At 41.3% G+C, this 25,738-nt stretch overlaps 2 protein-coding genes across 3 annotated transcripts; both read right to left on the minus strand.

Moving 5' to 3' along the window:
- Nucleotides 1–988: 988 nt before the first annotated feature.
- On the minus strand, nucleotides 989–12,142 carry LOC146984066 (large ribosomal subunit protein eL22). 2 transcript variants are annotated; one of them, XM_085780895.1, is made up of 4 exons: nucleotides 12,055–12,142; nucleotides 11,259–11,366; nucleotides 10,953–11,077; nucleotides 989–1,188 (listed from the first exon to the last, which is right to left on the minus strand). In XM_085780895.1, the coding sequence occupies exons 1-4, from the start codon at nucleotides 12,064–12,066 to the stop codon at nucleotides 1,044–1,046; spliced, it is 390 nt and encodes a 129-aa protein (XP_085637021.1). In that variant the 5' UTR covers nucleotides 12,067–12,142; the 3' UTR covers nucleotides 989–1,043. The 2 variants fall into 2 exon arrangements, with proteins under 2 accessions (XP_085637021.1, XP_085637019.1); XM_085780893.1 differs by having other exon boundaries at nucleotides 11,259–11,369; nucleotides 12,055–12,131.
- Nucleotides 12,143–15,601: 3,459 nt separating this feature from the next.
- On the minus strand, nucleotides 15,602–23,050 carry icmt (isoprenylcysteine carboxyl methyltransferase). Its single transcript, XM_085780896.1, has 5 exons — nucleotides 22,779–23,050; nucleotides 21,348–21,436; nucleotides 20,334–20,503; nucleotides 18,486–18,703; nucleotides 15,602–17,329 (listed from the first exon to the last, which is right to left on the minus strand). Exons 1-5 carry the CDS (start codon nucleotides 22,995–22,997, stop codon nucleotides 17,150–17,152), a joined length of 876 nt encoding a protein of 291 aa, XP_085637022.1. The 5' UTR covers nucleotides 22,998–23,050; the 3' UTR covers nucleotides 15,602–17,149.
- Between the last annotated feature and the right edge of the window lie 2,688 nt (nucleotides 23,051–25,738).

A 25,738-nucleotide genomic window follows, 5' to 3' on the forward strand; every position in this document is an offset into this window, starting at 1 on the left:
AGTGCTGTACACACTTAGTTTTTTACGATTGCGTTTGTCAATACTTGACAAACTGTAAACACACATCACACCTAAAACACAATTCCAAAAACAGTGTAAACTAAACAGACACGTTGTCTTTAAACAGAAACATTTAGTCAGTCACAGCACAGTCATAAAAACACTGATGGAATAACACAAACTGAATCATTTTATGTGTCAGATATGCTGTTTTACAATCGACAGATTATTGTATTGATCATTAATTGACTTTTGTGCTGTAGTTTCCTTTGAACCTCTCTACATTTCTCTTTTGTTGGGTTTAGTAAATGCACAAATTTTCTTTGGTTTTTGCAAACATTACAAAAACTGAACGACCCATGTAAATGGACTAAATGTCTACAGTTAAGCAACTGAAAATTACAGCAGAAAAAGAAGCTGTTGTTCATTCATAGATGCGTGGAATACAATTTACAGACAGAAGAAATACAGTAAAAATGAAAAATACAAAGTCACAGCTAATGTGCCTGGTCTTCTGTTTGTCTCTTCCTTTTCTCAGCCCAAATAGGTCATGTGACTGAAAGAACCTCAACACCTGAGTGGTTCCTAGATGTTACGTGTACATATAGATGGGAATCAGCTGTGATTGTTGATTTTGCATTAGCTCTATCAACTGTTTTTCAAAAGCAATTAAACAAAATACGGGTCATAAATTTGTTTCAAGTCTATAATGTGAACTGCTGTTCGCTTCAGCCTTCACCTTTAGGTTCAGCTTTGAACATGAACTTTTCTGTTTTGACAAACGGTGTGAAAGCAACTGAAAATTTAGCAGTTAACGTCTATTGTTTTGGTCTTAGTCGAGCGTGTGTCAAAGAAGTTAAAACTAATTTTAAATGTGTAAAATGAGGAACAGTGCTGACCGCTGCATCACTGTGCTGCTCATGTAAGAACAGCTACACAATGGTATGAAACCCTCTAAGACAAGAAAAAAAACACACCTGAGCTGATGTTCTGTACTGTAAACAACATTTATTTAAATGTACAAAATCAGATGGATCGTCAATTTAATCTTCATCCTCCTCCTCCTCTTCATCCTGGTTGATCTGGAAGTAGCGAAGCTCGTAGCTCTCCTTGGTGTTGGCCACCACGCGCAGCCAGTCACGGAGGTTGTTCTTCTTCAGGTACTTCTTGGTCAGATACTTCAGGTATCTGCACGACAACAGGTGGAAACAACACGACCATGAGTTTACTAACTAGCAGCAACATGGTGGAGAGACTTCAGGGATTCTGTGTGTCAAACTGTTTCAGGTACATGAGCTCACAGAGACCAGACTCACTGTCATCACTCTGTCTGTAAACCACTGAGTGGATCTTTATGGATGAAGATGAATGAGTGTGATGATGTCTTTTGTTTACATGTTTATAGCTGTTTAGAGTAAAAATCTAATGGAGAGCAGCAGAAGGGAGAAAAGCTTTGTGGGACATTCATCTAAGCAGTGTTTGTATCATTATGAATTGACTTTGTTTTAAAATGTGAAGTGTTTGGCTTTTGAAACCTGGACTACCTCCCAGAAAAATAAACTGAAAAACTGAAAAATGTTCCAGCAAGTTGCTCAAAAACCCTGATAGTCCATGGGCCAGACCAGATTTTGGTACCACTCAGAGTGGCAAAATCTAGTAACATTTTTTGAAAAGGTACATGTCCATAGATGATATTGCTTTTTGACAGTTATCAGCTCATAAAGTTATCAACCCCCTGCAAAAAATAGGCCTCTAAACGCAGGGGGCATATCTTGTTTTGTGCTCATTTTCAGACCTTTACTCATATGTTATGAGGGCATGTTTGATAGCATTTTAAAGTGTACAATCCTAGCTTTCATTTAGACCTAGTTTTGGGCCTATCTACAAAATATAAAGGTCACATGGTCAAAGGTCAATCTGTCTCAAGAACTATTTTTCCACTATTTTCGCCTAAACTGTAGTCTTTCTTTTAACACTGTGAAATATAGGAACAGCACTGACACAAATAACAAAAACTGAAATACTCACAGGACTGTAACAATTCAGGAAATGCATAATCTTCCCATAATTTCCTCCTATGAGGGATGATTATGGGTCTTAAAGTGGAACATGGGCCCAGGCGAGAATTGTCAATAACTGCTATTTCCTCTGTATTTCTCAAAGAGTTTTTATGTTTTCTATATATCTTTGTCCTAGTTATAATCATCATCATCATTATAGTCCAGAGTTAAGGCAACTTCTTCATCCTCCTCCACCCTCTGATTTGTGCATGTATGCAGTTTGCACATTTTCGTGCACTTTTTACTCTCTACATCTTTACCCTAATCATCATCATCACCAGTCCAAAGTATGCTTTGTAGGTTTGAGTGTCCGAGCTCTTTAAATAATAATTGATAAATTAGTTATAAATAGCCTTTTCTAGGCATATATCTGTTTTAACACATATTGGGATTGCCTCCATCAGATACAGTATGATGCAATTTATTTGCTTAGCTAACTTTGTTCATACTTTCTAGTTGGCTCAATTAACCTTATAGTGGGACGGCATAGCTAGACAATTGTTCATTTTGTGATAAAAGCATCAAATTTGGTACACTGATTGCTGAATATATGTTTAATGAATCTGGATATTGGGCCACTGCAAATTTTAATTCTGATGACTGTGGCAGCCATTTAAAAAAAATGACCGCCAGTGGTGACTGGCATGAAATGCTCTGTCCACCCTACAGCTGCTGTTTCATCTTTTCAGCACCACAAATATAATTTAGAGACATTATAACTTTAGAAAAGCCTTATTAAAATGCAACAGAATAGAACATAAACTCTCTATAACTCTTTCTTGGCTCTCACATTCCCCTTCGGTCTTTTGATTGGGGTTTTCAATTATTAACATATAGCTACGCAGTACGCACAGTACAAAAAGAAGACCAAAGTTTCTGACACAAGCATGTCTAAATATAAACAACTCAAAAAAAAAATTGAAAACGTTATTTCAGTCAGTCATTTCACATACAGTTGGTGTTGTAATTTATATTGGGATGACAGTGGCTAAGGAGGTGGAGTGGGTCGTCCAATAACCAGAGGTTCAAATCCCGCCCCATCCCAGCTGCTGTCGTAAGCATAGATCTTATCCACCTTGCCTCGTGTGATGTGTATGAATGTTTGGTGGTGGTCAGGGGGGCTGTTTGGTGCACATTGGCAGCCACACATCTCTCAGTCTGCCCCAGGACAGCTGTGGCTACAATTGTAGCTTACCACCACCGTTACTGTGTAAAAGTGCTTGAGTGCCAAAAAGCGATATATAAATCCAAGCAATTATTGTTGGAAAGCCTGATAAGTCACCTTTATGACAAGGTTGGACTGGGAGTGAGTAAGGTGGACAGGTCGGTGCAGTTGAAGATTTGGGGAGAGAGTTCCAGAGGGAGGGGGCAGCAACGCTGAAGGCTCTGTCGCCCCAGGTCCAATGCTTGGTCATGGGGGGTAGTACAGGAGGTTGGCATCGAAACTGTATACGGTAAGAAACAGGATGCCAGTGAAGGTTTTGGAGGACAGGGGTGATGTGGTCATGGGGACAAGTATAAGTGAGCAGGTAGGCAGCAGAATTCTGGATATACTGGAGTTTATTGAGGGTTCTGGATGAGAGACCATAAAAGATGCTGTTGCAGTAATCAAGTCTGTGGTAACGAAGGCGTATAAAGGTTTCAGCAGCAGAGAGGGTTAGGATGAAGGGAGGGACGAAATCAGGCAATAAGTGAAAGAAGGCAGTCCGGGCTATCTGGGTGATGTAACGATCATAGGAGAGGGTGCTGTCAAAGGAAATTCCAAGGTTATGGATGTGGGGGGAGGGAGTTAGGGAGATGTTGTCTGTAGATTTTGCGAGAGATTTGGGATCAATGAATAATATCTGATTTGTCATAGTGAAGTTTCAGAAAGTTGTGTTGCATCCATGATTTAATATTGTTGAGGCAGGAGATGAGAGTGGAGTGGATTTTGTAGAAATGTAAAGCTGGATGTCATTGGCGCAACAGTGAAACTGGAGACCTTGACGATGGATGATGTTAGTACAGGATGAAGCGGAGGGGACCAAGCCCCGAACTTTGGGGGACACCTTGGGACAGGGGGACAGTGGAGGAGCAGATATGACTGAATTCAAGAGAGTGCAGTTCCAGTGATGTTTAGGGTGGAGGAAAGACAGGAGAGGAGGATGGAGTGACTGATGGTGTCCAAGGCTGTGGTGAGGTCAAGAAGGATGAGGATGGTGAGGTGGTCGGAGTCTGAGGCGAGGAGGATGTCATTGGTGATTTTAAAGAGCTGTCTGTATTGTCTATGGAATCCAAATTGAAATGGTCCAAATAGGTTGTTAGCTGAGATGGGCTTTCAGTTGGGCATAAATGACACGTTGACGTATTTTAGAGAAAAATGGAAGGTTTGAAATTGACCAGAAATTGTTCATGATGTTGGGACTGAGACCAGGTTTCTTCAGGATAGGGGTGACAACAGCTTCATTGAAGGAGGGACAAAGCCTGAGTTGAGGGAGGTGTTGATAATTGAAGTGATGAGAGGAGTGATGATGGAGAGACAGTTATTCATGAAACTAGATGGAATGGGATCAAGCACGCAGGTTGAAGTTAATTCTTTAAGAAGAGTTGGGATGTCAGGATGAGTGGGTAGTGCCTCCCAAAAATGCCAAAATCCCCTGCAATATCATCCTGTGGGTATTCACTCTTGTACTGAGCTCCAAGTGCTGCCATGTGTGTGTCAGTCACAGGTGTATGGCTGGTACCTGATTGGCGTCCAGACCTCAACCCAATTGAATTCTTGTGGGATCAGCTTGGGAGTTGCTGTACATGCTACAGTGACCAACACAACCACACTGGTTGACCTTCAATAACTCCTATATGTATGTGTGTATATATATATATATATATATATATATATATATATACACACACATACACATATACACTTTATTGTCCCCTGGGGGTAAATTTGGCCTGGACTCAGCGCCGTCAAACCCTTCAACCACATACAAAGACCTGTAGGCTACCAGACTTCTGCCTCACCCAGGGGCGGGTCTGCCATGGTGGCATGGAGGGGCACCTGCCCCCCCTAAAATCTGATTGGCCACCCTGCGTGCCCCCCCCAATGGTCAATGACTCGTGGTCAATTACTGTGAAATGCTCTTAACCACTCCTATGTTCAGTGTGCAGAGCTACTGTATAAGCACTAATTTCTGACCATAGGGCCAGATCTACTAAAGGTTTGTGTGTATAAAACCGCAAACTTGATTGCACACGCAAACACATGCTGAAGCTGATCTAAAGGTAAAGGTAAAGGTAAAAAATGAATATAAATATGCAAATATGGGCGTTTCTGCCAGAATGTGCAAAATATTGGGTGGAGTAGATGCAAATAGATTTATTTAGCGCACGCAATGTGATTTACCAAACCTGAAACTGGTGTTTTTGCGTCTTTATTTAGCACGTTTGAAAGGCAGGTCTTAACTGGCACAGCTTTGCCACAAATGGCTGCGGTTACTGAATTAATATTTTCCAGGGCAAAAGCTTGTATATCTCTGCATTTCCTCGCGTCTGGGTCATTCTAGCGAACTGTAGCAGTTTTTCAGGTGTGTTAAAAGTCCTTTATGCACAACGCACGTCTCTCCTCCGGTGCGCTCCTCTCCAGTACCTGGCTGCTCTGCTCTGGGACCGGGACTGAGACGTCACCGCTGCCTTCACTCCGTCTATCATCCCTCTGGTCAGGGTGTTTAGACCCGAGTGGACACCTGCTGCCCAAGACTCATCACAGCAGCTCTTCCTCGTTTGCCAAGGTTTTATGATGAACCACATTTTTCTTTTGTTCTTTGCCTTATAGGCCTCTCTCTTCATCTTCTCTGTACTTCATCTGTTCTCTTCTTGTTTTACCAATCACATATAATCTCCCTCGTTTCTTCTGCTGCAGCTCGACAATATGTTTATTTGTCCCTCTATTAATCCATCAGATCAAATTTTCATTCTGCGTTTGTGGCCATCCAGATCTCTGTCCACACTCTCCATGGCGGAAATGATTACCACACGCAAAACACTAATTTAAATACTGCGGTTTGCGCGTGTCGTCATTTAGCGGGTTACTCTTAGTAGATCGCCTATTTTGCTTGCGCTAACCAAACACGCAAAATTGTACTACGAGCATGCAATTTAGCGCCCCTTATCTGGGATCTTAGTAGATTCGGCCTAAGGCCACTAATAAACGCTGTAGGCTACAGCAAACTTCCCAGTGTTCTGTCTACTAAATAAAGAAAATGGTGTAAGATTGTTATTGTTGTCAATTTCAACATTTGAGAAATGCTTGTTCTGGTTATTCTGTATGTTGACTGTTACACAAAACACTGAGACGTTTATTGTCCAGAGCTGAGCTCTAACTAGTGGGTAAGAGTATAAGATATTGTTCATTGAGAATTTATGTTGCTTATTCTGCTTTTTGTTAATAACATAGAGTTGATTAGTAATTGATTGATTATAATCTTAATGTTGACACTGACAGCAGAAAATGAAAATGTCATAGGCATCGTAGGCGTAGGCATTAATGCTGCAAGACATAGCCTACTAAAAATAGTGTGTAACTGTACAATATAAATATTGAAGAGAGCAATCAGTGGTAGCCTTCATTTTTGTTACTTGGGTGGTAGCCTTCATTTTTGTTACTTGGGTGTTACTGGGTGTTACTTGGGTGCCCCCACCCCCCACCCCCCACCCCCCCGGATTCACTGTTGCTACCCCACCCACCAGAAAATACTCTGGACACGCCCCTGGCCTCACCAACAATCTCGAGTGTACAGAAATATGCAAACATGCACAAATCAGAGGGTGGAGGAGGATGAAGAAGTTGCCTTAACTCTGGACTATAATGATGATGATGATTATAACTAGGACAAAGATATATAGAAAACATAAAAACTCTTTGAGAAATACAGAGGAATTAGCAGTTATTGACAATTCTCGCCTGGGCCCATGTTCCACTTTAAGACCCATAATCATCCCTCATAGGAGGAAATTATGGGAAGATTATACATTTCCTGAATTGTTACAGTCCTGTGAGTATTTCAGTTTTTGTTATTTGTGTCAGTGCTGTTCCTACATTTCACAGTGTTAAAAGAAAGACTACAGTTTAGGCGAAAATAGTGGAAAAATAGTTCTTGAGACAGATTGACCTTTGACCATGTGACCTTTATATTTTGTAGATAGGCCCAAAACTAGGTCTAAATGAAAGCTAGGATTGTACACTTTAAAATGCTACCAAACATGCCCTCATAACATATGAGTAAAGGTCTGAAAATGAGCACAAAACAAGATATGCCCCCTGCGTTTAGAGGCCTATTTTTTGCAGGGGGTTGATAACTTTATGAGCTGATAACTGTCAAAAAGCTACCACTTAGGATGGGTTATCATACCAAAATATCATCTATGGACATGTACCTTTTCAAAAAATGTTACTAGATTTTGCCACTCTGAGTGGTACCAAAAAGTCAAATTTTGGCCTCTGGCCCATGGACTATGAGTACTGTGGCCAGCAGCAGAACCAGTGCTGGGAATACCAGCGTTAAAATAACAGTGTTAACAACAGCGCTACTTTGTTCAGTAACGAGTCATCAATAAAGTTACTGTTTTCAGTGTTTCCGCTAGGATTTTTTTAAGGAGTGACGGCGGCTCAACTTTTTAATTTTCAACTTTGCTTTTCCACTTGCACTTGAGCACGACGTCCGACACGAGAATCAAACATGCTAATAATAAAAATTTAAAAAAACCCACCGGCAACAGCGACCACTGATCTGTATTGAGGCATTTGTTATTCTTTAACACAACGACTGCTGTGTGGAAAACCACACTGTGGTTAGTAATCGAGGTGCAGACGAGTGAGTTTGGAGCTGACGAGGAGAGAGACGATGTGGCCGTAGGCGGCGTGATATGACGACCCCGCCCACACTGAGGAGAAACTATGAAGAACTCAGCTGGGATGGAAAAGGACCTAAACCAAGTAGAGCCGAGTAGAGCTGTAACTGTAGTGGACGGATGCAAAGTAATAGTAACTGGTAGATTATTATTGTGCCTCTGCCCCAATACTGAAAAAGTGGCGGCAATAATTTAATCGTGGCGGTAGCTGAAACTCTGGTTTCCACTGTTACTGACAATAAAATGCGCCGTTACTTGACTCAAGAAGTCCTGTCACAAAATAATACACCCGTTAAAGTGTACATTATGTGTCCACCAGCTAGCCGGAAAAAGCTGTTTATCTGGAACTAACCAGCTCACTCAGTATTCCTCCGCACATGAGTTGGTTAGTTCCAGATAAACCCGAGGTTAGGGGGGCGAGTCCAAGTAAATTGACATATTTAAGCATTTTATAAACAAGTAACGTAATAGTTACTCTTCCTGGTAATCAGTTACTTTTATAATGTAGTAATTCAGTTACTTGGGGAAAGTAACAAGTAACTATACGTAATTACATTTAAAAAGTAATGTGCTGTCATGTGGATGTAGGACACTGAGGTGGGTGACAGCAACACACTGAATATAATTAAATCTTAATTCCGACATTTAACAAGGTCATATTTAATCCTGCTTCATTGAAAAGGCATTTTCACATGGTGATGTGAAAACCTCCCATCATGCCAGGGTCCTCCCGTCTTATGTCATCAACAGATTCAATTCAGTCTCTAGATGACTCAAGACTTTTCTGGTTTCTGACTGACTGAATATTTGTTTCAGCTTTATTCCAGTGATCACACAACAGATTGATTGTTGCAGATATGACATTACTGTGTTACATAGGGGAAAAAAGTGACAGTGTGGTGATAACGCAGCATGAGAGCACTGACACTCTGAAGTAAACATGTCCGACTCCTTGTTAAATCAGGGTAACTGAGATGTCAAACCGCCTGCTCTTCATTCCTGTAGCTTCACTCTTACACTACTGATGCAGGTGGTATCACGCAATGGTTCAGCCAGGATGTAAAATGTTTCATACTGTCATCACTGATGGACAGCTCATCAGTCAGAGAGGACACCGTCAACAGAGTCTGTCACCTTGTGGTTACAGGCCTCCACCAAGCTGCAGGAAATCTGCTCACTACCTCCATATTTGGTCCGTGATGTTTCAGCAGCACATTATGATGTCACAGTGAAGTTCACCTCGGACCAGAGACTCTGTCCTCTGTGCAGTTTACCTGACTTTTCTAAATCTGTATTTCCAAATTCAGAGCATGAGCTCTCAGGGCTTCCGTAGAGTCATTCCTTCTGACAGATTAGCACAATGTTTCTCAACCTTGGGGTTGGGACACCAGGTGGGGTCGCCTGGAATTCAAATGGGGTCGCCTGAAATGTCTAATAATTTATTTATTTTTAATTACTGATAAAAATATATTTAACAAATTATTCTTTTTAAAATTATGATTAAAAACACCACACATAATCATATACAATTGTATACAATACTTTCACTTCCTCAAATATAAATCGAGTTCAAATAAAATGCAACATAAAAATATCTCAGCTGGCGCATTTTGATTGACGGCGGGGGGTCGCTAGAAATTTGTGATGTCAAAATGAGGTCACGAGCCAAAAAAGGTTGGGAACCACTGGATTAGCATGATACACTGCTCCATATACAGGTGCATCTCAGTGAAGCAGAAGATGATGAAGATCAGGTCAGCAGTCTGCAGTCAATCAGCTGATTAGAGTGTGACATCATTAGGTTACAATAGTGAACTTTTTCACTATATTATAATTGTTTAGAGATACTTTAGGTTTCTATTACATGTAAGCCATAATCATTACAATTAAAAGAAATAACGAGAAGAAATATTTCAGTCTGTGTGTAATTAATCTATATGAGTTTTACTATTTGAAAATGGAAAAAAAATTACTTCTCCAATTATATTCAAAAATAATTAAGTTTATTCAGATGCACCTGTGTTTGGTCCCACTGCCCGATAAATCGATCTTCTCGCAATCCACACATCAACTACTGGCAGACATCAACTCATCTTCAGCTTCCACCTATTGATCTGGACACATGACAGCTGACCCACTGACCTTCACATCTACACCTGCTGATGGAGACTTCTACCAAGCTGTGGTAACATCCCATGATGACAGACAAGAGCTGGACGATGTGTCAAACACATGCAAGCTGCATATATGTTTAAATAATGGAATTATAAACACCGTCATGGTCTCACCAGTAGCTCAGACAGCGTTTTCACAGGGACAGGGGTGATCCAGATCCTGGACTTTGTGTTAACAGACTAATGTGGATCCAACACAGCGTGAATGCAGCCATGTCTCAGCCTCAGGCATCAATTAGATGCCGTAAGTTCAAGCAGAAGTAAGCGATCCGGTCGTTTTGGCAAATGCTGCGTTCCAGGCAGGCTTTTGAAACCGTAAGTTACGGCTTCCAAGTCACAACTTACGACTTTGTAGCGTTCCAGGCAACCCGCAACTTGCGTTTTTTCGACCTGTTTTACCTGTGAAAGTCACTATAACGGCCACTCGTAACTTCCGACCCGTGAACTTGTACCAGATCAAACTGGTACGAGTTCACAGGTCGGAAAAACACGAGTTACGGGTTGCCTTGAACGCACCATAACTTCTTGTCAGCCGATGGAGTTAGCAGCCCCCGCCCTCGTCATGGATCTATTGGTCCTCGTCCCTACGTCACCACATTCACACACAGCCCTTCATGCCGTTCTCTCTCCTCATTGGATAAAACTTGTAGGATACAAGAAAAGTTTTCTCCTCGGCTCAGAGCAGAGCAGAGGGACTGAGAGACCCGTGTTTCGGTCCAAACAATCTATGTAAGTGATTGCTGTCGGAAGATATAACTATTTAAGACTTATATTAACACAAAAATATCGCTTACTTCTGCTTTAACCACTTGTGATGACAGATTCTTACCTTTTGGAGAAGGGGACCTCAGAGGACACTGTGATCTTGCTCTTGCTCCTCTCGATGGACACCACACCTCCACCCAGGTTGCCGGCTTTCCCGTTCACCTTGATGCGCTCCTGAAGGAACTGCTCCTGTTGAAGACGCGTCACACAAAAGTCTGATATGACTGATGATGATCCGTGCTCAGGGGAGAAATCTGCACTCTGGGCTCAAACATCATGTTTAACGCGACAGGTTTAGATCAGTTGAAATGTTTTTTGTGGTGGATGGATGTACGTCACAAACGCTTCACGACTTGGTGGGTGAACTTACAAAGTTGGCAGCGTCCATGATGCCATCTTCAACGGGGTGGGTGCAGTCCAGGGTGAACTTCAGGACCTGCTTCTTCTTCTTGCCACCTTTACCGGTGTTCTGCTTCTTCTGCTAACACACACATCACACACACACACACACACACACACACACACACACACACACACACACACAGGATCAGATCAAACAAAGACTCAACTCTTCAGATATCACACCACACATCTACAACCACGTTGAGAGGACCGCTCGTTGCCCAGTGGACGGGACATGGCAGCTGTTTGGTCAATAACCTCAGTGTGTCTCATCATTCATCCTGCGGTGTTTTATTTATTTAGAGGAAATCGATCCAAACACGTTGAGGCCACAGGAGCTTTAAGGTTGACTGACTTTTAACATGAGCAACGATCTATTTCCTACATATCTGAGACCGGCACGGCTACAGTTACAAACCAACACACGGACAAAGTACACGGACTATGTCATTACATTATTGTCGTGTGTGTGTACAGTTTTACATCGCTGCAGTTAAACAGCCCGCTGTCACGCGTGTCTGCTCCGGTAACAACGTGGTGAGCGAGCGACGCTACGGAGCTAACGAGCTAACCATGGAGCTAACCCCCGGGCCTCGGGCTACTAACGAGCTGATAAAAATACACTTCCGAACCGGGCCAGAGCCCCCCTCTGTCGACGTGACTGTCGTAACAACACCGTATCTCCGTCCCGTCGGTTTCCTCCGGGTTTAACACGCAGGAAAATCGACATTTTGGTGGATTTACAAGCAGGCGACTGGACTTACGATAGGCGCCATGGCGGAGAAGCTAACAGAAAGGAGGAGCCGCTGCTGCGCAGGCGCTAAAACCAACAAGTCGATCGCAGAACGATTGATCGGATCTGGGTTTGATTAACAAGATATTAGACCTTAACCTTTTAAAAAAAAAAAAAAAAAAAGGAAATAGTAAAATAGTATGAAAACTCGCATATTTGTTTTTATCACTGTAAGTGTTTTGGCTGGATGTAGCCTACAAAACTATATTAGAAGGAAAACCGGACACACGATCCAGCCTCAATAAAACATTTTTGTTTGCTTTGAGGAAAGGAAGAGGACATTTTTTGAAGTAAGTGGTCCGGTCGTTTTGGCTAATGCTGCGTTCCAGGCAGGCTTTTGAAATCGTAAATTACAGCTTCAAGTCACAACTTACGACTTTGTAGCGTTCCAGGCAACCCACTCGTGTTTTTCCGACCTGTTTTACCGGTGAAAGTCACTATAACGGCCACTCGTAACTTCCGACCGGTGAAGTCGTACCAGATCGAACTGGTACGACTTCACGGTCGGAAAAATACGAGTTTCCTTGAACGCACCATAACAGTCCTCGTCCCTACGTCGCCACATTCACGGCGTTCCTTGGCTGCACACACAGCCCTGCATGCCGTTCTCTCTCCTCATTGGATAAAAACTGTAGGATACGATAAATGTTTTCTCCTCGGCTCAGAGCAGAGCAGAGTGACTGACAGACCCGTGTTTCAGACCAAACACTCTATGTAAGTGATTGCTGTCGGAAGATATAACTATTTAAGACTTATATTAACACAAATATATCACTTACTTCTGCTTAAATCTTCTTCTGCTTTAATTTCTGAAAATTTCACATTCATAGAAATGAAAATAAAAATAAAAAATTGGACCGACTCCAAAACAAACCCAAACCTATATCAGTAGGCTATAGCACAACCATTGATGGACTGAAAAACCAAAAAGCATTAAGCATTGTTTTTGTTTTGTCAATCTCTTTGTGTATATAATTTATATAACTATATTACCCCTGGTTAAAACAGTGTTGTTCTGTATATAATTGTTTAATAATTGTTTGTAATAATGAAAAATAATAATAATATGAAAACTAAGGGAACCAAACCACATTTTATAGTTATACAGAATAACAATCTAACTGGACAAAGTTTTTATTCTTATACAAAATCCTGATCCAGTCGATCTGCTGACATCGATAGGAAAATTCCTTCATAGTTTTGACGTCTTCAGTTTGAATCTAGAAAGTATGTAGAAAAAACATTAAATAAGAAGATGTGTCCAAAATTTTGACTGGTAGTGGACATGCTGCACATTTGCTGTTTCTTTCTGGATGTAGGATTGTGTATGTAAGCAGCAAGTTAAAAACATGTTCTGCACAATGAGGGTAAAAAAAAAAGAGACAGAGCCATAATAATAATTACCTTGATTTTATTTCACACGTGGTGTTGAGAAAATCTGCTTTGTAATCAGCCAACAGTTGTCAGCCGGAGTGACAAACTGTCTAATACAGGCCTATGATAAATGGTACTTTTACAGTAAAAGTGCAATATATCCAAAAACTCAACTCAAGTGCCATGCTGCAACAGTCAACTCATTATCTTAACACCTTTGCATACAGTTGTTTCAGTATCTAACCCTATGCAGTGCACTTCACAGATATGCTACAAGTGAGTCACTTTAAACAATCTTCACCCCCAAATCCTGGTACAAACACACACATGCATCCTCTTGACAGAAATCCAGTATTTAGTCAATTGTGCCACTGGTCAGAATTAAAAGTAAATGAATGAATAAGTGGAATATTTCTTCGTCTTTGAAGCTGTAGCCCTGAGTGTTGGGATTAGTAGCGGTTAGCGGGCTCTGCACCTCGGCACAGAGTGTGAAGTGATGGTAGTAGCGTTAGTAGTATCTTCATGGACACAAAGCCAAAAATGATCAAACACTGTGTCGTGTGAAGGTAACAAGCTAAAGATTTGGCATACAGTAGTAGGGACAGAGCTCGTGTTGAGATGGTGATGAGGTGCTTTTACACAACACACTGAGCGGCAACTTGAAATGAGTGTGATATCACAGAGCAGAGCCAAACCACTAACAGGTATACTGGATTGTGTGTGTATCCACAATAGAGCTCTTTGTTCATTAAAACCTATTGAAAACCCCTCAGTGAATGACTGTAACACTGGGTGACAGGTTCCCCCATCTTCTTAAGCACATCCTACATTTTTGATTTAATAGCACTATCTGGAACAACTCATTTATTTTCAAAAAGTAATTAACAAATCCTGTTGGTGTGCATTAGCTGTGCTTTTTTAAAATCTAGATTGCACAAAACATTAATCATTAACTAGTGATATCTAACTGATACAAATGCAGCGTCTGTTCAAAATGTCTGCGTCTTCACCTGGTGGGAGAAATTATTTCTATTTAGGAACATCCTGAAATGCCGCGGATGACATCACAGCTCATGTGAGATCATTTTTTGAAATTGAAATGACAAAATCAAACCACCGTCCCTCTGGAGCAGGCTTTATATGGATTATTTTAGGTCTAGACTTAACGTTTTGCTCAAGAACCCCTCATCCAATGAACTTCAGACCTGAAAACGCACTTCCCAGCATCCTGAGCAACATCCACATAGAGTCTGAAGTAGGGATGTCACGATTACTTGTTTTCACAATTAATCGCGGCATTAAACGCCACAATTAATTGATCATAAAGATTCCTAAATACCGTCACTTTCTGAAAAAGATTATGTCGGAACCGTATCGGCAGTTGTGCGCCAAAATAAAGGTAAATGCACAGATACTGGTCCATTTATCTAAAGTAACACTGAATTGATAGGAATTTAAATGTTAGCGTGTCATTTCTATTTAAAAAAAATAAATTAAAATAAACTTTAATATTTGGACTAGATGACAATTAATGACTTCAATATTTCAAACACTTCCCCCAGGGGATTAATAACTGGTACTATATTAAGAGATTAGTAAAGTAATTATATTTTGACCATATTTGATTTTACACATTCAAAGTTGTGAAATCTATTGATGCATAATAATCGTAGTACCGTGATTATTTCTTTGACAATAATCGTACCAAGAAAATTTATAATCATGACATCCCTAGTCTTAAGTCAACGGGATAGCAGGTGTAATTGTATAACTGACACATAATATTGTCTTAATCTGTTGTATTTATCTTCTATTCTATTGTATTAGGGAAATAAGTATGTTTACATTTTCCATCTCTTTGTACATGAGTTGACCAATGGGACAATCTTCCAAAAACGTGTATTCCTTAACCTTCAGAATAATTAGATTCCTCCTCTTCAACGATACCCTGTTGAATTCATCATCATCAACTCCACATGCCTCATCTCTATTTTGGCTGTGAATGTTGCTGAGTGACTGAGTGATCAAAGTTACACCATTGGCCGGTACGCTGTGTGTCGTCGTCACTCTTTCGGAATGATTTGGCATTTAACAGCTGTGTTGTCGAGGTTTTTTTTTTTTTTTTTTTTGCAAAATATCTTTTAAACAACTTATTTTTTCACAAAATATAAACATGGATGACAAAACAGGGGACTTTTTGGAGAAACAAAACAAAACAAACACCCTTAGCTACCTTCACCTGGGAAGTGGAGAGCGGCACTGCGAGGCCACCGGGACAGACCGCAAAGAGAGAGAGAGAGTGCTACAGAGTCGGGCCTCTCTCAACCCATCCCCCGATACACAGCAAAGTCGTTTGGTTGGTTTCTAACACAAAGTGAGACACGGTGACGTGAACTGATGGTGACGCGCGCGGTTCATGATGGGGACTGAACACTGAACACAACGACAAACCCCCGGTGATTTATACATTTTATAAATCCTAATTCTATAGTGATCCTGGCCCTGTGTACAGAAACATGTGGAGGAACGGTCACTTTATACACGTCTTTAAAACCCACTTGACAGTGTTTCACTCGCACCGATGCTGTGACTGGAGTGTTTTAGCCTGAGTGCACATTAATGGAGAGGAAATCAGGGTGGGACATGAACCAGCTCACCACTGGCCTCCTCCTCAGTCACCTGGAACTGATGGAGCTTCATCAATAACTACATTTAAAACAGTATCAAAAACCTGATAGAAACATTTTTATCATTCTATTATATAATTTAATGACTTTGAGGATAAATTCTTAAATAATAATAATAAAAAAAAAGAGGAGATTGTTTATTGTTTATTAATGTAACCTATTGTTCCCTTTACTGGAGTCACTCTGTCGCTCTACTGACACTAGAAGAATCAATACCCTTGGGTTCTGTGGTCTGTCCTTCTGCAGAAACTTTTCCACACTGAAAAAAGTACAAATTGTATGGGACACTTAAAGGAATACTCCGCCCAGTGTATTTGGGTTTGTGTGTTCAGATCCAATATGGAGAATTAATTCAGAGGTGAAGGGAGGAGGGGGGGCAGGTTTAAATTAAATTAGACTACAGCTTCCACCTGTAGAACGCAAATAGAGACACAATAAGGTCTGAGGACACATGCTTAGTTCAATTTCAGGACAGTGGGACTCTGTGACAGACAGTGGGGCTGTGGAGTATTCCTTTAAGCACTGGTTTGGTTTAAAATGCTTCAATTTAATATCCGTGAATTTAGACTGAAGTGGAGGAAGTGCGTCACATTTGCCGTTGAACCTAAGAACAGTCGTCTCACTGAGGGACTGTGTGGCGCCGACGGGCCCGGTGCTCACTTCACACAACATGACGGGTCATCACTGAAAACACTCGGCATGGTCGAAGCATGCAAACGGAAACACAACTCAAAACACATGGGGTGGGTGTTACTGCAATACATGGAGCTGAGTGGAGGTTGTCTGGTCTTTTAACTGGATTTTGGAGGTTGGTAGAAAAAACAGCAGCCCAGCTGCCCATCGCCATCCCAGCTGTCACAGTCTCTGTCTGTGAGCTACGGGCTGTCGGCCGGCTGCAGGGTTTCCCTCCGGAGGGCAGCCGTCGCTGCAGACGCCACACACCCGCCAGGTCTGACCTGCTTCAGCGCTGTTAGTCTGTTCTGTCCAGCGTCCGAGCTCCGGGGACTAGTTGACACGGATGCCGGAGATGAAGGGCAGCCCGGTGGGAACCTTCTTCTTGTACGCCACATAGTCCTCGGCAAAGAAATGGATGAGAGAGAGCTCCTCCTCCTCAATCCGCTCCCGGAAGAACCTCCAGCTGGCTATCGTGTAGCCCAGTATACACACCGGGTTACACAGCATGACCTGCAGCGGGCACACAACACAACATCTGTCAGTGCCAAACGGCTGATGTGGCAAAGCTCAAAAATGAGGCAAAAAAGAACTTGCAACACCGTCTTCTCCTGAAATAGAAAATATATTTATTCAATGGCTACACATTACAGGGATATGTCAACATTTTGGCAAATTGGCCAATTGCCATAATCCCTATAGTCAGAGGTTCGTTACTTTTAATTTTCAGTGCAAGCTGCTTTTAGAACGGCGGAGCAGAGCCGCGAGCTGCTCAGAGCTAAGCTACAGAGCCTCATGGAATTTCTTGGTTTCGGCAAGAGGCAGAGACTGCTTGCCGAAAAACTGCCCCCGACGGGAACGCACATCAGCGGTTTTGCATGAATTTACCTTGAAAACAACTCTGTCTCGTAACGTTCCCTTTATCTCATAGCGTGGTGAATGTGCAGGTCACAACTTTGTCCACCAGAGCATTTTGCAGCTCGCGGCTCTGCTCCACCGTTCTAAAAATAGCTTGCACCGACAATTAAAGGTAACAAACCTACTGCTAACACTATAGGAATTATGGTAATTTGCCAAAATGTTGACCCATCCCTTTAAAAGAGACAATGTTTCGAGCGACTGGCTCTTCGTCAGGACAATGATTTAAACAATTACATTCAGGTGCTTCTCATATAGTTTTTTTTTCTCAAATGAGTAAGATTTCTGGTGACACGAGCTGAAAACGTCACCGTGTCATCACATAGCTCACTAAGGCTTCTTTACACTACAGGCCTTGATGCCCAATTCTGATTTGTTGCCTATATCTTGATCTGTTTACATGTTCTATTGATGGGACCCATATCTGATATCTGCATTTACACTACCTCCCCTATCCCTAACCACCTCACCCCTTTACCCTCCATACTCTCCTCCCAACCCTTCCCATCAGCCCCCTCTGCTCTTTAATCATACTTTTTCACTTCCAACTGTCGTTGTACCTGTTTGTGTTGTCTTCTGTCTGTCACTATGTTACTACTGTTATGTAAGCGGCTTTGGGTCCCTGAAAAGCGCTATAAAAGTCTAATGAATTATTACTTGCTTTTCTTGCGTGAAATTGACTGATCTGAGGGACTCTCTGATACCATGACGACAGGATGAAGCGATGCTGAGCGGTGCTGCTGTGTCTCACCTGTGTCCCTATGCTCCAGTAGAACCAGCCCACGTAGGAGGGGTGTCTGAAGTAGGAGTAGACGCCGTCGGTGACCAGCACGTGGCTCTGGGCCTTCTCGTTCTGGACGATGTGGTTGAAGTTGGAGCCGGCCGTCAACATGGCCGCCTTACGCAGACCCTCACCGCACAGCACCATGAACAGGCCCGCCAAGCTCAGCCAGCTCAGCTGCTTCAGCTCTGACAGAGAGGACACACTGATAAGACACTGTGGGACACCATGTGTGAGACGACAGGAAGTGTCTGTGATGGACCTCTGACAATTTAGTTTAAGATCAGATTTTTCTATAAAGTCATGTGTTTATTGATTGTTAGGTTTTTTAAGACAGGTCATGTTCTTTGTGAACTCTGAACTAAATTAATTAAGGTATTATTTTTATTAAGGTTATATGATGTTTTACAACACAGCCCACAACAGTATGTTGCTGCAGTACTCACACATCTACTAAAGACTGTTTGAGGATTTAAAGTAAAAGTAAAGTAAAGAAAAGTAAAGTAAAAGTTAAGTTTTATCAATAAATGAGTGAAGACAGATAAAAATTAGGATGTTTTTTTATGCAAACTGTTCCTGCAGCATATTTCCATATCCAGTTGAATTTAAAGAGTGCCGCACCACAACACAAATGCACCCCATAACCTGTAATCTCTTGTTTATGACAGATAATAGTACACAAATATACACGTCGTAACATTGTATATGATATATAACATTATCTACCTCTCTATTGATTGATTTCTTGCCGGCTTCATTGAAAACAAACACACATGGCCGGGAGGAGGATTAGCAAAACAGCAAAAAAAAGCGACCGGACTTACATAGTTAAGTTACCCTTTAACTGCACTTATATTTTCCACTTTCAGCAGAATAATTGCGGAAAAAAAAAAAAAGGTAAAGTGAAATAAATGTATTCTCAGTCTCAACATTGTATTTTTTGTTTCTTTCTTTGAGTGTCTTGTCTGTGATTCTTCAGTGGTACAATAATGTATTTAGTGCAGGAGTGGCAGTGATTTGAGACTGGTGTCTCTCCATGCTTTTTACTTAAAGGGGAACTATGCAAGTCTGCTTGCTTTTCCGCTGTTTGGTTACGCTGCTCTCAGCCATGTGCATTTGTTTACAATGAAGCCGGCGAAAAATCAATAAATGGAGCAGGTTACATAACATATACGATGTTACGGTGTGTTTGTGTAGTCTTAACCGTCATGAACAAAAGATTACGGGTCGCGGTGCCACAGAGACGAGAGCTGGGACACCGGGGCGGCGGCCAGGTACTACACTGATGTTACAAGGTTGGTTTTCAGCCATGAGACGCCAGGTGACGCCATTCAGTCATTTTTTATTTAATTTATGTGAAATGCTAAAATAGGTTTCATGAGGTTCAAAGACAAGGTTAAATTCAGATTGATGATCTGCCATCAAACCACCACACCAACGTCATCAACTCGTGATTCTGACATTTCTGATTTTCTTTTAGTTTTGACTTGTGCACGGGAATATATGACATCACCTTTTTCCCCAGCAGAGCCACGCCCACATCTAGTGCGTGAGGACAGAACAAACACAGATACAGAACCGTGCTGCTTTACAGGATGAGGACTCTCCAGATGTGTTCAACATGGAGCAGTGGGTTCTCAGACCCTACACGCCGTGTCAGCCGCAGCGACACATTCAGGAATTCCACCACGTCTCACCCTGTGATTGAGCCGTGACACTATTAACTCATCTGTGTAAGCTCTGATCTTAAACGCTACTTCGACAGAGGTTACACTGAGTTACTGGGTGGGCTGTGTGACGTGACAGTGAGACACCAACCTGGAATTGTCATCTTCTCCACCGTGAACTCCAGCCACGACGAGACAGCAGCCAGGGTGTACTCCATACTGTGGTTGAGCAGGAAGGAGTCCAGCGACAGGCTGCGAGGGTTGATGATGGCCGTCACCAGGTACTCGGAGTAATGGAAGAACGACAGCGAGCACATGTACCTGCGGAGAGGCGCCGTTACCAAACGTGTTCAGCTGCAGGGCCGTTGTATAGGGGAGAAAGGTGATGATAATTCTCGGGGCCCAGCGCCCAGTGGGGCCCACAAAAAACCCCAGTAGTCTAGTCTTTGTATGACTGATTTATTCTGCGTAAGACCGTGACTAATACTCATTGTACACTGTAAAAACTCAACATCTTTCCAAGAATATTTGTCTTATTTCTTGTCCAAATGTCTCATTTCTAGTCAAAGCTTACATCTTTCCACTTAAAATAAGACTCATAACCTAAAAATGTACTTGTTTTTTTAGATCATTTTCACTTGTTTCAAACAAATTTTCACTTGAAATAAGTAAAAAAAATCTGCCAGTGAAAACTTGTTTTTTTGTGCTTGTAATAAGGAAGAAAAACTTGTTCCACTATCAGATTTTATTAGAAAAGATTATTTAGAAAATATGCTTGAAAGGAGTAAAAAGTGTCTAAAAACAAGCTACTTTTAATATGATGTGTCTTATTTTAAGTATAATGAGATTTGTTTTGACTAGAAATAAGACAAATATTCTTGGTAAGATACTTGCAGGTTTTGCAGTGTAATGCTGCATTAGCATCAAAAAAAGTAGGCTAAATAAAAAATGATAATACATACATAGTATAAGAAAAAAAACTGGAAAAGCTAGGGGAGGGGCCCACTTTAGTATTCTTTAAGGGGGCCCAGAATTCCTAGCAACGGCCCTGTTCAGCTGCATCACAAATTAAACATCCTGCTGTCTACATGCAGAGCACGAAGCTACTCAGAATGAACACAGCGCCTCGTGACTGACCACTGACAGTTGAGTATTATGTACATACCAGCCAAAATGTGTCCAGGTGGTTTCAGAGCAGCTTATAATTAAGCCACAGCCAAAGGTAGCGCCCAGAAAGCAGGCTCTGACAGCAACCTGGAATCAACCAGAGCCTCAAGTCAACAACATCATCACACCGACAGTAGGACAGATTAACAGCAACTACATGTCCTTTATTTATATGTATGGTTTGTGTATATTATATTTATATACACATTTATATTTACAGTCATAGCAGTAGGTTCATTACCTTTAATTATCGATGCATGTTGTTTTGAGATCAGCGGGGCAGAGACGTGAGCTGCTCAGCGAACACAATGGAGGTGAATGGTACAGGTCCCCTGTCCCTCATCAAACTCATCAAATACACAATCCAACAACTCCAAAACACTCTCGTGGACAAGTTGTGACCTGCACATTCACCACGTTATGAGATAATCATGTAACATTATGAGATGGAGTTGTTTTCCAGGCTTCTGAAATCACTCCGCCCAGCCGTGTCTGAAATATAGATCCGGCTGCATTTGCCTCGAAAACAACTCCATCTCATAATGTTACATGATTATTGCATAGTGTGGTGAATGCGCAGGTCACAACTTGTCCACGAGAGCGTTTTGGAGTTGTTGGATTGTGTATTTGATGTGTTTGATGAGGGACAGGGGACCTGTACCATTCACCTCCATTGTGTTTGATGAGCAGCTCACGTCTCAAAACAACATGCACTGATAATTACAGGGAGTGAACCTACTACTGTGGCTTTATGAATTATGGCAATAGGCGAATTTGCCAAAATGTTGAACTATCCCTTTAATTGGACTATGTGTGTGAAATCAAGAATTATAATAGCCATCGGGCCGGTAGCAAACCAACTCGAAAACACACTATACATAGAAGTTATTGTTTAGTAGATTACGCCGGATTAGGACCAGGAGCCCGACTTTTCATGAAACACCTAGGTGATTTTCTAGAGGCTAATTAAACTGAACTCAGACCAGTAGAGCAGTCAAACCAGCACATTTCTGAACCGGGGTCTGTGTCACTTTGTCTCCGCGGCACATAAACAACTTGTCAGGGCTGATTTCTGTCAGAAGGAATGAAAAAATACCAAGAGGTGAGTGGAGAGTAAGCCTCCGCAGCTTTGTCCGGCTTAGGTCTCTATGTTTATCTGACAGGCTGCAGCTGTCCCGTTCCTCTTTAGCTAATCAGATTAACTACACAGGTGGCTAATGTTAACGTTAAATTAGCTCGCTAGCTGGTTTAGTTCACCTTAACCAAATGAGCAGCGGAACCTTTACATTTATTTAAGTGACTTGTGTGAGAGGAGTAGATGAAATGCTTCACTTCTGGACGCCATTAAAACACAAGTGAGCTTTAGCCAGAAGGAGATAGAGTCAGAATGACAACAGGAAGTGGGCCACCTGACGCCAGTGCTCCTTACCTTGTACAGAGGTCCCCTGTATATGATCAGCAAGAGGCCGTTGGCAACAGCAACGTGGATGCAAATCGCTATTTTCCCGGGCGTTTCCGTTAGATAATCGAAGACCCAGTCGAAGTGTCCAAACCAGGTTCTGATCAATGGGATTACAACCACGCTAAGACCTAAAATAAAGGCTTTTACACTTACTCGTCCTTCTAGCACCAACTTACTGCCTGCCATGTTGGAAATCCTGTGCCGAAGGAAGTATCGCGATACCCAAACGGCGATCGCGGGATTTCCGTTTGGTGCTGTCATATCTCGCCAGCAGGAGCGACAGAGATGTCCCGGTGCATTAAACCTGATTAAACCCACGTTTGGTTTGACAGATGTAACATTTGGTATAATAAAAAAGAAGCAAAAAACAGAAATAGTTATATGTAATAAATTTGCTGATAATTTTTAGGGAAATATCATATTCATTAAACCAAATTTAGTCACTCAAAATCACTTCATTTAGCCTAGCTTTTGAAAAGGAAGCAGTACATCCAAAGTACATCTGACTGTTAACAAAACTTTTCATTTGCGCTCATTATTTAATAACTTTATTTGAAAACTCCCCCTGGCTCCTGTTTAATTATTTGTATTGTTTGTGTAATTATAACTGCACATGTACTTTATGCTGTTATAAAGATTGGATTGAAAAAAAAAGAAAGAAAATTATAGCTGCTGTGCAGCGATGGGTTGGGTCCGGGCTACTTTTGGGCAAATTTAGGCAATTCTGAGCAACAAACAGGAGAATAGGAAGACAAGACAGTTGACCTTGTAATGTCCAATTTGCATCAGTTGAAGATCGAACCCACAACCTCGGGCACCAAAGACCGGTGACTATCGCACTGAGCTAATTGACAAGTGACAGTTCAACAGTGGCTTCACAAATTGAGTAAGCCATTCACTGTCGTGTAGGCAGAAAAAGAAAAATCTGTTTTTGAGGTAAAATAATGATATGTATTTGTCAAACTAAGATAAACAATCTAAGATGTTAGGAGCCTTCGCAGATGGTCCAGTCCAAGCTATTTGAATTTTTAAATTTAGAAGCTTGCTGTGATGCCACCATTAGGACAATTGTCTTGTGTTTCCTGTTGAGGACATTTGAATCTGTCATCATCATCATCATCACCCTTGCTGGGTCTCGAACTCACAACCTCTGACACCAAGAACCAGCGCTTAACTCAGTGAGCTAATTATCTGGAAGTGAGACATGGTGTGTGTCTTCTCAAATAGACTCAGGGAGTCAGTGTCCGGGCAGCAGTTGTGAACGCAGATTTCTGTTATCTAAACAAAAATCTGTTAATACATAAATTGCATTTAGACAGCACAATAGCTCGAGGACATCTGACATTTTGATCTGTCATCACCATCATCACCCTCGCTGGGTCACAAACTCACAATCTCTGACACCAAGAACCAGCTCTTAACTCGCTGAGCTAATTAGCTGGTAGTGAGACCTGCTGTGTAGCTTCATTTATCCACTCAGGTGAGCCAGTGCCCGGGCAGCTGTTGTGATGAAATGGTCAAAATGTCAATAATTCAGTCATCTAAACAAAAATCTGATAATACATAAATTGCATCTTGACAGCATGGAAATGTTGGTGATTTGTTTTTAATGATAAGTGTTTTGCTTCATAAGAGAAAATATGATGTTTAAAAATTCCACTCTCACATTGGCTGCAGTTGTTCCCATGAGAGCAGAATTCAAAATGTTCTCAAAAATTCAGTTTTTGAATTAAAATTTAGATATTTGCTAAACTTCATCAACCATGACTCCAGAATATTGTCATTTTTTTCAGGAAGTTTGAAAATGTATTTAGCAAGAATTTGATGGTATATGTTTACAGTACTGTTTACAGTCAAACGTTTTCATGCACTGTAGGCTCAATTTTTGCTTAATCAAAAATCCGAGAAACAAGTTTTGTGGAGGACAGTCTGGAGATGCTCTGTAGCAAGTTTGGTGACAATTGAGCAAAAATTGTGGGAGGAGATACATTTTAAAAGTTTTACAGTTATTGAAAAAAACAGAGTGATGGACTTCATAATTTGTAATAAGTTTAAGTGGACAAAAGTTTCAGCAGTATTGAGGCTACATTGTGGTGACATCTACCGTTGGTTTGGTAGGAATTTTTAAAGTTTTTAAATTTAAACGCTTATTGTGCCCCCCCTAGGAGGGGGGGGGGCACATGTCCTTGGAGTTGAGTGAATCTGGCATGGGACTGAACCTTTGGGGAAGTATGACTTCCTTGGAAGAAGAAGAAGAAGAAGAAGAAGAAGAAGAAGAAGAAGAAGAAGAAGAAGAAGAAGAAGAAGAAGAAGAAGAAGAAGAAGAAGAAGAAGAAGAAGAAGAAGAAGAAGAAGAAGAAGAAGAAGAAGAATTATTCCTATACAATAGTGCCGGACCCTAAAGACAGCACTCATGAGGTTTGTATGGAAGATATTGGGAAAGGGGGATGGATGTGATGGATGGATTTATATGCCAAGACCTTATGTAATAACAATATACATTTATGTAAATAAATACAAGTTATTAAAAGAAGGTACACAAAAGGTCTACACACCTATATATATATATATTTTTTTTTTTTAATAAAGGTTTTCCCATCTTCCTATTCTGGTCTCAGGTGGTCTCACATAGACCAGTCCGACCTCACGTCAACCCGTGAATGCACCTTCTAACCTCTTGTCTCAGACTACTGGACAACGCTGTACTTTATATAAACATATGTTGACAGGCTTGATATGTTCACGTAGCATGTGTATATAATATAAGAATATATACATACATGTCTGGAATGGATGAGAGTCAATATGTTAAAATCATTGTAAGGTTTTATATACACTGCTTTTTACATGCTTGTATTCTAAATGTACATACACATCTATTTCATATATGTATATAGTACATATATATGCACATGTACTGTATTTTT

This window comes from Trachurus japonicus, chromosome 7 (assembly GCF_045865225.1).
Source record: "Trachurus japonicus isolate A0001 chromosome 7, Traja_1.0".
In the NCBI taxonomy this organism is placed as follows: Eukaryota; Metazoa; Chordata; class Actinopteri; order Carangiformes; family Carangidae; genus Trachurus; species Trachurus japonicus.

Coding starts and splice junctions, on each gene's coding strand:
- LOC146984066 (XM_085780893.1), bottom strand. Junction 11,078..11,258: donor TCATGGACGCTGCCAACTTT/GTAAGTTCACCC, acceptor CGTCTTCAACAG/GAGCAGTTCCTTCAGGAGCG. Junction 1,189..10,952: donor GAGGTCCCCTTCTCCAAAAG/GTAAGAATCTGT, acceptor GTTGTCGTGCAG/ATACCTGAAGTATCTGACCA.
- icmt (XM_085780896.1), bottom strand. CDS start 22,997: ATGGCAGGCAGTAAGTTGGTGCTAGAAGGACGAGTAAGTGTAAAAGCC. Junction 21,437..22,778: donor ACAGGGGACCTCTGTACAAG/GTAAGGAGCACT, acceptor GGTTGATTCCAG/GTTGCTGTCAGAGCCTGCTT. Junction 17,330..18,485: donor ACTGGAGCATAGGGACACAG/GTGAGACACAGC, acceptor TGCCCGCTGCAG/GTCATGCTGTGTAACCCGGT.